The sequence below is a fragment of the Capricornis sumatraensis genome, chromosome 2, assembly GCF_032405125.1.
Source record: "Capricornis sumatraensis isolate serow.1 chromosome 2, serow.2, whole genome shotgun sequence".
In the NCBI taxonomy this organism is placed as follows: Eukaryota; Metazoa; Chordata; class Mammalia; order Artiodactyla; family Bovidae; genus Capricornis; species Capricornis sumatraensis.
In genome coordinates this window covers 22,288,887-22,299,142 of record NC_091070.1, presented here as the reverse complement: position 1 = coordinate 22,299,142, position 10,256 = coordinate 22,288,887, and the positions used below count along the sequence as shown (strand labels likewise).

The 10,256-nt window shown below is 54.4% G+C and overlaps 1 protein-coding gene across 9 annotated transcripts in view; it reads right to left on the bottom strand.

Moving 5' to 3' along the window:
* Nucleotides 1–506: 506 nt before the first annotated feature.
* Nucleotides 507–10,256, bottom strand: part of ACTN1 (actinin alpha 1) — a 101,880-nt gene continuing 92,130 nt past the window's right edge. For 2 of the 9 annotated variants that reach the window (XM_068964174.1, XM_068964182.1), the window contains 9 exons: nt 9,983–10,091; nt 9,346–9,486; nt 8,377–8,559; nt 7,968–8,102; nt 6,747–6,926; nt 5,850–5,996; nt 4,817–4,897; nt 2,950–3,108; nt 507–1,466 (listed from right to left, as the gene is read on the bottom strand). In XM_068964174.1, coding sequence (XP_068820275.1) covers nt 1,308–1,466; nt 2,950–3,108; nt 4,817–4,897; nt 5,850–5,996; nt 6,747–6,926; nt 7,968–8,102; nt 8,377–8,559; nt 9,346–9,486; nt 9,983–10,091 — 1,294 coding nt within the window. In that variant the 3' untranslated portion in view covers nt 507–1,307. Of the gene's footprint in view, nt 1,467–2,949; nt 3,109–4,253; nt 4,320–4,816; nt 4,898–5,849; nt 5,997–6,746; nt 6,927–7,967; nt 8,103–8,376; nt 8,560–9,345; nt 9,487–9,982; nt 10,092–10,256 lie in introns of all 9 variants that reach the window. The other 7 variants (XM_068964173.1, XM_068964175.1, XM_068964177.1 and 4 more) reach the window with 7 other exon arrangements.

Here is a 10,256-nt window from a genome sequence, read left to right as displayed (position 1 = left end):
TTGCTAAATTATGTCTCTAAATCACTGCACTGTTACTGATACCGTTACTGGCAGTCCTCGCTGCCTGTACTGTGAGTAGAAGCCTCGAGGAGGAAAGAGGCAAGGAGGGAAAATCAAAAGAAACATAGATCCCCTGGGGACCTTGTTTAAAGGCAGATTCTAACGAGAGGATCTGGGGTAGACCTGAGAGCCTGCATTTCCAACAGCCTCCCAGGTGAGGCTGGACAGCTGCTGTCTACAGGAGAGTCCCAAGAGTAGGGGATGAGATGACTTCCTGAGTGTCTCCTGCAGCAAAAATACAAGGAACCAGGGCATGTAGATGTCACAGAGCTGTTTGATGATGTGAGAAACAAAAGTAGGTTTGTTTTCAACGCATAGAAGCCTTGTGAGGAAACCACATTCTCCTCTTGAAAACGAAACAGAAGTATACGGTTGAATGTGCCAAGGTCAAAAGCATATGAGGGGTGGTACAGGTGCCCCACACCATCCTTGATCCCATGCACTCTTTTGGAAAACAGTAAGCAAGGAGCAAAGAACTGACATGGGAGTGTTGCTGCTTTAACACTGTGTGCCAAACAGGACCAACGTTGTCCACACTTGTCAATTTTGTCCTGACCATTTTTAACAGGCAGTATTTGGGGGCAAAAAGTGTGTGCTGATGAAGAGGGTAATTACATACACCCCTGGACTTCAAAAATGAGAAGCCAAGCCACATAAATTCTCTTCCTTAAGAAAACAGCCATTTCAAAAGATTTTCTTTAATATCATAAAATATTTTCATGGACAAGTGAGCTAGCAAACACACATGCACCAATGTGCCTTTTGACAAGATTTCCCCCTACCCTCACCTCCCACTCCCACGTCAAGGTGGACAAGAGATTGGAGAAATGAATACAGCAGATGGTACAGATAGAAAGGAAAAAAAAAAATCGATAAAAAGGATGGATATAACATTGTGCTTGGTTATTTTCCTATGTCACAACAAAACAAAACATTTCGGTGCAAATAGTTAATTCTTCCTCTTTTCCATTTAAGTCTGGTGGAGAAAAAAATACTTTTTGTATAATAAAATATGTGGTTTTTTTGGTTTTTTTACTTTTTTTAACGTAACTTTTTTTTCTTTTTTGCAGAAAATAATTTTGTAAACTGTCACTTCACGGGCGGGGAGGCTGGATGCCACACGGGTCCCAGCTCGCCCACTGGAGGCAGAGCGTGAAACCAAGCCCGGGCGGGAGAGGGGGGACAGCGGAGGCGCAGGGTGGGGCTCGCACAGCGACGGGGCGGGGGCGTGGACCGGGCGGGGCGGGTTAGAGGTCACTCTCGCCGTACAGCGCCGTGGAGAAGGACATGTAGTCCAGAGCACCGGGCACGGCGTCGGGGCCGGTGTAGGGGGCCATTCGCGCGATGCAGTACTCAGCCTGGTCAGGCGGCAGCTCTCTGCGCAGCTCGTCCACCGTGATGTAGTTCTGCGGAAACAATGCACTCAGGGCGGCCGCAAAGCCCGGAGGTCGGGAACCTCACGCAGGAGGTGAGGTACCCTGTCCCGCCCCCATTCCAACATGTACATTACACATACCTGTATCAGGCATATATGTAAATAAATTATATGACAAGTTATATGATACAGACACATATGTATCAGTGTTATCTATATATGTACGATTCCCTGGCATGTACATATCTATATGTGTGTATATATATTTAAATAACATACATTTCAATCCCCTTTTTTCACTTCAGTAGCTGCTTTAGCCTGTTCCCAAGTAATTCCAAGAGCTAACTGCACCTATAATCTTTTCGTGTATCTCTCTAGCCTGCACCAACCACAGGCTGGAACAATATTAGCAACACCATATTTGGTGAAAAAGAGTAGGATTCCCACGCCCAGCTCAGCTGGGCTCTGAGGAGATCACACAGTTCTCGTAAATTACAGGAACCTCCAGTTTGGGGCATCACTGCCACTGATAGATATCGTAACCTTCCCCCAGCCCATCTGGTTCCCAGGCTGAGATGTCTGCTTCCTCCCTGTCTTGGGCTTGCCCATCAAAGTCTACTTGGAACCTGCATCTTTGGGGAGCTTGCAGCTTCGCAAGTGTTCAGGGACTTGCCCTACTTCTGCCAGAGTCTCCTAAGGAGCCAGTCTGAAGGAGACAGAGGTTGGCCCTCAAGTCACTTCAAGAGTCAAGATATCAAGTCCCTTTCTGGGCCCCAGAGACTTCCTCGAGCAAGTGAGTCACTTCAAGGAGGTGGTTTCTGAGGGTCCTTCCAGCTCCAAAGTGCTGCGACTCTAACAGGGTGTCCTTGAATATAAATAAGAGCTTTAGGAACCTCTTTGTTGGTTCAGTCTTTACTTCAACGTAGACTGAGACAGTTCAGAAACTACTCTCCCTGCTGGCTAAGGAAGGATGGCCTAAGGATTATCCTATGAATTTTACAGGAAGGGACTCTGACCTCTAGACCCCTCTGCCCCCAAAGCCCCTGGGATGCTCCTGCTTTCCCACTGTCGGGCCTGGCAGTGCAGGGAACCTGGGGGATTTGGGGAACTGAAGCTGACTGCCTAGGGTAGACAAATGAGAAGCACGCTTCTTTCCTGCTTCCCATCCACACGCCATGGCTTGTGCCCAGACCGATGCAGGGCTGAAGTCTTAAGTTCCCAGACTGACCTTCCGTCACCCGCTCACATACTCCATCTGACTGGACTGCCCTCCACCACCGGTCACTTCATCACCAGTATCTCATCATAAGTACAACATGCAGTGTCCATGGCAGGGGACTCCCTTCAGCTCATGCAGCGTCCTAACCTCTTAGCTGATGCCCAGATATTACAGAAAAGGGTAGAGGTGGACAGCCGTGAGGCTCAGTGGGGGAAGAAGGAACAGCAAAGCTGCTCATGACCTCCCCTCCAATTCAGCCCAGCTCCGCGTGGCGCCCCCGCCACGGCACACCCACCTTATCCCCGGCCAGGATCTTGAAGGAAGCCATGACTTGGTCTGCTGTGTCTGTATCAGCTGTCTCGCGGGACATGAAGTCGATGAAGGCCTGGAACGTCACCACCCCCAGGCGGTTGGGGTCCACGATGCTCATGATACGGGCAAACTCTGCCTCTCCCTGGAGGGAAAAGCCAGTCCCAGGCCTGTCAGCCACAGTCCCCTCTCTCTGTGGACCTGAAGCCTCTGAGGCTCAGAGTGCTTGAGGCCGTCAGAGGGGCCCCTGACCCAACCTGAGTCGTCTCGGTTTCCCACCCTCTACGGATGCCTGTGCTCCTCTTGGGACAAAAATGATAATGCTGACGACAACTAATGACAGCACTGGCTACCACTCAGCATATACTATACACCAGGCTCTATTTGAAGTGCTGTGCAAAATTCATTTAACCCTCCTCACAACCATGAAGTAGCTATTTATTTTATTATCTTCATCATGTTTCCAGAGGAGAAACCTAAGGCCCAGACAGGCTTAGTGACTTGCCAAAGGTCACACAGCCAGGGGGTAGTAGAGCTGAGACATGAACTTGGGCCTCCACCACACTGTACATTCTGTGTGTCAGACACGGCACAGCACTCACGCTGAGTTGCTTCATTTAACCGTTACAATGGTCTGGCTGCATTCCCCTCACCTTCCTTATCTGGGCCCCCAAGCAGGGGATGACAGAACTGGGATTTATTCCCAGGTCCCTTGCTTCTAAAGCCCACGCCCTTGCTCCTGCGCTGGGCGGCCCAAGGGCTCTGGACTTTGCAAGGTAGGCCAGGAGTTGAGGCTGCCCAGCTGAGGCCCCTGCCCTGCTCAGAAGGCCTACATGAGGGCAAGGCAGCTGAGAAGGTTGGGAAGGAGCTTGGGGTAACAAACAAAGGGGCGGCATGCCTGGCTGAAGTCATCACCAGGACAGAGGTGGAACTCTCCAGGCCTCACGTGAGATGGAGCTGAAACAACCCCCACCCAGAGTGCCCACCACAGTCCTGCCCAGCAGCCTCGGGGTCAGCCCCACCATCCACGATGGGAGCAAAAAAACAAAAAGCTCACTTCGATTGTAAATATCAAAAGAGAAACCGGCAGAGAGAGGCAAGAGGGCCAGATCTCCCGGACACACACAGGCCCCACAGCCGGGGCCCAGCCTTTCAGGACACCCCATGGACCAGAATCTTGAGGCCCCTCCAGGGATGGGTGGGCCTCCAGCCCACCACGGCCAGGACTCGGCCTCTCCGGTCATCTGGCTGGCTGCCCCTTGCCAGGGCAGAGGGTGGGGTTTACGTTACCATGTTGTAACCCATGGAGATAAGGCAGGCGCGGAAATCATCCGTGTCCATCATGCCTGTCTTCTTCTGTGGGGCCAGGGGCACCAAGACACAAGGAGGAGAAAGGGCCGGCCAAGGGCCAGGAAGACAGGGCACAGATGGCCAGAGGGGAGGTCGAGGTGCACGGTTTTGGGGAGCGGTGGCAGGGGCGGTCAGGAAGGGGAGAGGAACACAGGAGGAAGAGATGCAAAGACACATCCAGGAAGATATCCACAGGAAGGAGGAAGACAGAGCAGCGAGATGCAAAGTCCGTCCACGGGATGGAGAGCGATGAGAGAAGAAGGTGGGCACCGTGCAGGTTCCCACGAAAGATAACCGAGGGCAGAGGTCAGAGGTCGGAGTAGTGGGAGGAGGAGCCCGCCAGGGGCCAGGCGGGGACAGCAGAAGACGAGCCCCGCAGCCCACAGGAAAAGGGAGGCAAGGAGATCCAGAGAGAGAGAGAGAGAGAAAAGAAAAAAGGAGAAACGCGTTATTTCTCGCCCCGGACGCCACCCCTGAGCGTGCTCCATGCAGGAGGCGAGTACCTGGGGGTCGTTGCCAATATCATAACCCAAGCTGATGAGGCAGGCTTTGAACTCCTCGGGACCCAGCGTGCCGGAGTGATCCTGGGGCCGCCGTGCGCCAGCCAGCGAGCCATGCGGTGCCAGGGAGGTGGAGGCCGTGAGGGGGAAGGGGTGGGCCATGCCCCAGTGGAGGGTAGCGTGTGTGGGGAGAGACAGGGACGAAGGCATGCGGATGGGGAAGGTGGAGGGTGGAAGGGCAGGGGGAGGAGGGAAATAAAAGTGCACAAGGTTAGACACACGGACGTGGTCCAGAGGGGGACTCTCTCCCCGGTACACGCAGCTGTCCTGCCCCGGGGGAGTAAGCCGGAGGGAAGCATGGTGAGCCATGGGGGTAAGAAGCTCCCCCAGAAGAGTGCCCAGCCCACCTCTGGCCCCGATGCCCTGAGCAGGGTTTTCCAGGAGGACGCCACCCACCCAGGTGCCTGGAGGGCAGTGAAGCAGGCAGGGGTGGTGGGCAGCACCCAAGCCCATGCTCCCACCCCCTGTGGCCACCACAAAGCCCCAAGGCACTGAGAGGGGCAGCCCACGCAAAACTGGATGAGAATCCAGGAGGACTCTGGTAATTCTGACACCTCTACCAGGGGTCCGAAAGGCTACCTCTGGGGCTGGGGGAGGATGGGGGCTCTGCTCTGTCCCCAGGCACAGGCAGGGGATGGTCCCCATAGCCAGGGACAGCAGGCCCTCCCTCGAGGCTATGGCAGCCTTGCCCCCAGGGGGTGACTCCTCATGGTAGAAGAGCAAGAGTCAGGGGTCTGAGGGCTTCTCTTCACCCACAACACGAGCACTCTCTCCAGGAAAGCAGGGATGCTCATGGGACACTTGGACAGCTTCTAAGGCCAGCCTGGGGTGGTGGAGAGTCAGAGCAGGCTGACTGCAGTTCCTCCCTACCCCTCCTCCTCCTCACTTGCCCAGGAAGTGGGCCCATGCCCTGGGCAGTGCCCTCCAGGGCCCTGGGGCCGGGGCTGCCCTCAGTGAGTGCAGGGGTGGAGCTCACCCGGTCAAAGTGGTTGAAGGAGGCCCGGAACTCATTCATCTGCTCCTGGCTGATGCCCTTGGCGTCCCTGGTCAGGATCTGGTTCTCCACCTCATTGATGGTCCTGGCGATGGTGGTTAGGAGCTGCTCCCAGCCCACACGGATGTGCTGCAGGCAGGCAAGGCCTGTCAGCAAAGGGGTCCCAGGCCTGGGCCTGGGTCACCTCTCCCTACTCCCTCCCCTGACCATCAAAATGGCCAGTGCAATCAAACCTGACCTTCTGCCTGGAATAACAGAGTCACCAGGTGCTGGGGAACCAGGACAAGGACAGAAAACCAGGACAGAGGACCCACATGATGAAGGGGGCAGCACAGAAGGGTGATGGTTTCTGCCCAGAACAGCAGAGACCAGAATGACCAGCGTGGTCAAGTCAGGAAAAAGGGCAAAATTGACAGTGGGGAAGATCAAAGGACAAAAACGTGGGTAATACCCTGAACATCCAACTCTATAACCCCACACCCATGCCTTCATGGTCAAAACAAGTAGGTCATTTAAAAAGCAGAGGCCAAACCAGTGTCTGGTGACCACCAGTCTCAGAATCACCAGGTACTGGTTAAAAAATTTAGATACCCGAGTCCCATCCCAGACCTAGTGAATCAAATTCTGGGACGGAGCCTGGAAATCTGCATTCTTAGCAAGCTCCTTGGGAAATTCAAAAGACACTGAAGACCGAAGACTCGGAGCTCCAGGAGGGAGGAGAAGCGAGGATCCTCTCACTTAAAAGCTAGGGTTTATCCTACTATACGACCAGTCTTCTTGGAATGATGGGTGACCCCCCACTACCACTTCCCCAGCCAAGGGAAGCAGAAGGGGGATCCAGGGCTCCGTCTCCAGGGGAGCAAGGCTGGCGGTGCCCACCTCCATGGTGTAGTTGGTGTGCTTGTTGTCGAAGATGAGCGCCTCCTGGATGAGCTGGTGGTCGCCCTCCAGCTGGTCGATCTTGGGTTTGTAGTTGACGATGCTCTTCTCATATTGCCGCAGGTGGTTGAGCTGGTCCTCCAGGGTCCCGTGCATCTCAATGGAGATCCTTCCGATCTCCTGCTCACCAGGAAAGGAGGCCCTTGTGAGACCTATGCACTCTGGGCACCCAGGGTGGAGACTGGGGCCCCCAGGTCACTGACCAACCCTTCTGATGATTCTTGGCATGGAAATAGCATCATAAAGGAATCTGACCAGCACTGACTGTTATCACCAGATGAATACCTCCCATCTCCCAGGTACCCCTCAGCCTCAGGAAGGGGATGCAAGGTCAGTTGCTAACTTAAAGGTTCACTCCTCTACCTGCCATTCAAACTCCCATCCCAGGCCCGTTCCTGACTACCATCCATCTCAGGGAAGTTCTCCCACTGAGCTGGGTTCCTCATAGCCTCAGGGCACCTGGCTCACCTTCTCAATGAACATGCTCCTGCTGTTCTGTTCCTCAGAAGCCTGCCTCACCCACCTCAATCCCACCTGTCTCCATGGTCCAGGCCTAATCTCATCTCTGTCTTTCATCCATATAAACACACCTTGCTTGTGAAAGCACTTTCTGGGAACTCAGTTCAACTTAGCCAGCATTTCTGGAGCACCTACCACCATGCATAATGTGCTAAGCAGGTGGAGATGGGGTCCAGGAAAGCACACAGGAACTTGACATGGTCTCTGCCCTCAAGGAATTCAGAGGGACACCACGCCCTAACCCAAGCAGTGTTCCTTCCTTATCTACATCACCCTGATACCTGGTCCAACAATGCAGCAAAGAATTTCACTCTTGCCCAAAGCACAGTTCTCTCTCTGGAGAGATCACCTCCTTCTGGCCAAGCTCATGACTCAGGAGGAAGGGAGACCAGCTCAACCACATATACCACAGGGCAAGCCGAATCAGTCACCTAGGCACTGATCTTCCCATGGGACTGTCTCATGTGGTGTCCCTGTGCAGGCACGGGTCCCACACCCTCTGTGGGGCAGAGGGCCAGCTGTGGGTTCAGGACCCACAGTGCCCACAGCTCCCGTCCAGGAGGAGACAGGGCAAGCCTGACTGTCTGGGATGGTGCGGGAAAGGGTGGAAGCCCCTGCCCTGCCTTCCATGCTGGGACCCACCTCCATCTTGGTCTGGATCCAGGGCCCGATGACGTTGGCCTGGGCCCCAAACTGCTTGCGTAGCCTTTCGTTGTGCTGCTGGCGGGCGTGCTCCTCCGTCAGGGCCTGGTCCCTCCGTGGCACCAGCTGCCGCACCTGGGGCAGAAACGGTCAGGGGACATTAGGATGGGCCGGCCATCTGCCTCCACATCAGAGGCAATGGAGGAGCCATGAAGGGGAGAGGCCAGGCAGTAATAGGAGTGAACACATTGACCTGTTCTAGAAATTCATTCATTTGCTTGACGGACAATGAGCACTTACTGTACGACACTGAAATCAATGAAAATCAACAATACAGACAGACAAAAATCCCTGCCCTACTGAAACTTACAATGGCTCTGCCAGCGCCCCACCCAGCCTTTGGACTCACATGGTCCCATTTGCCATTGATCTCCTGAGGCGTGATGGTTGTGTAGGGGTTGGTGCCTGCCATGTTGACGTGGTAGGTCTGGACAATCTTGGACACCTCGTTGTGGATTCCCAGGATAGCCAGGCGCTCCTTGTCGGCATCAGGGAGGGTGGCCTTGAACTGCTCATGGGCTGTGGTCAGTCCCTGGAGAGACGGGCGTGCAGAAGAAGCACAATGACTGGGAGGGACTGGTGCCTCCCATGGGCAAGATAAGCCAAGGGAGACCTGCAGGTCCCAGGGCAGAAGTGGGTGAAGGGGCCACCAGAGGCCCATACCAGCTGGGCGGCCTGGAGGCATCAACCCAGGACTCTTTCAGCTGAGAACCAGGATGGCTGGGCTGGCCACAGGAAGGTGCCACAGCTTCATGCTCAGGCCTGGTGAATTCAGCAGCAATCTCCCTGGGGTGTTCACCACCCCATAGTTAGGTTGGGGACAAGGGGTGCCCTGGGTCTGCTCAAGGGACCTCTCCAACATACTTTCTCATTGTGCTGCAAAACCTTTTTCATCCAACACTCTGTAGCTGTACAAAAGAATGGTTTACTGCAGTGAAATGAGCTCCAAGATAATTATACAGTTAGAAATAAAGGTTCAGGATACAGTATATAATAGAAGCTAATTTTTACGTAAAAAGTGGGGGAAGAACATATTAATAAACAAATGTGCTCGCCTATGCAGAGACCGTGTCCTGCTCTCCTCTGGGGAGGGGCACTGGGGGCTGGGGGACAAAGGCTAGGAGGGAAACTCATTGCACACTCTCTTTAGTTTGTAGATTTGATACCATACGCATATATTACGGAGTCAAAACAAATAAAACACAAAGCTTTCAAATCTAGAACATCCTTGGGGAGACTACCCTGAGCCCTCTCCCTGCAAGGGCAGTGTGTGGGCTGTGCAAAGCCAGCTCCATGGACGAGGGCGTCGGCAGCATACCTGGATCTCCTCGATGGTGTGCACGATGAAGGTGTCCTGAAGGTCCTCCATGGCCCCCTCCATCCAGTTGTTGAAGGGCGCGGCCCGCTTAGCGTACTCCAAGTACAGTTGGTCAATGGTCTCCAGCAGTTTCTCCGTGCGCTGGGAGTGCCAAATGGCATGGGGATGGGAAGGTGCTTAGTAACATCATGTCCAGAATCACCAACCCCCCACAAACCCAGTAGACTTCAAGATCTTCTGGCTAGCCCAGAGAGTTTCAGGTCTGAAAGGACCAGATAGCTTGGAACAGACTCTCCAGAGTGCTGGTTCTTAATATGGGGTGTATGGATCACCCCGCACTGGAGTCACCCGCCTAGCCCCCAGAGAGTCCGGTTTGGAGAACAGGAACGTTCTCAAACAGCTGGGGCTCTTGGTCCAAGTACAGTAAATCAGGAGGAGGAGAAGATATGATCAGGGCATCTCCATCAGGGCAAAGGTCAAGTCCAGTGCCAGTATGAGCTTTCCATGGTCAGACCAGGCCTGGGGAAGGTCTGGGGAACCCAGCGGAGCCTCTTAGCCCAAAGCAAAGGGAGTCGCGAAGCAGAAAGGCCACACAGGGCTGCTGGAGGCAGTTCTCCGTCTCCTCAGGGGCTCTCACCTCCAGAGCTTCCCTTCGCTTCTGGGTTAGGGCCCCTAGATTGTCCCACTGGTCACAGATCTTTTGGCACCGGGCGTTGACACTGGGTGAGTCGTAATAGTCCAGCTCACTGTGGGAGAGGAGAGCGGAAGAGTCAGGTGGCCCAGGTTACTTCTGTGGCCTGCTCTCCTTTCCCTGGGAGGGGGCGGGGTGGGGGCACTCATGACCCAGGAAGGCCAGTGTGCACATTTCTTCAAGACCTTCCAGGACCCCTACTCCCACCCTCAACCTCTGG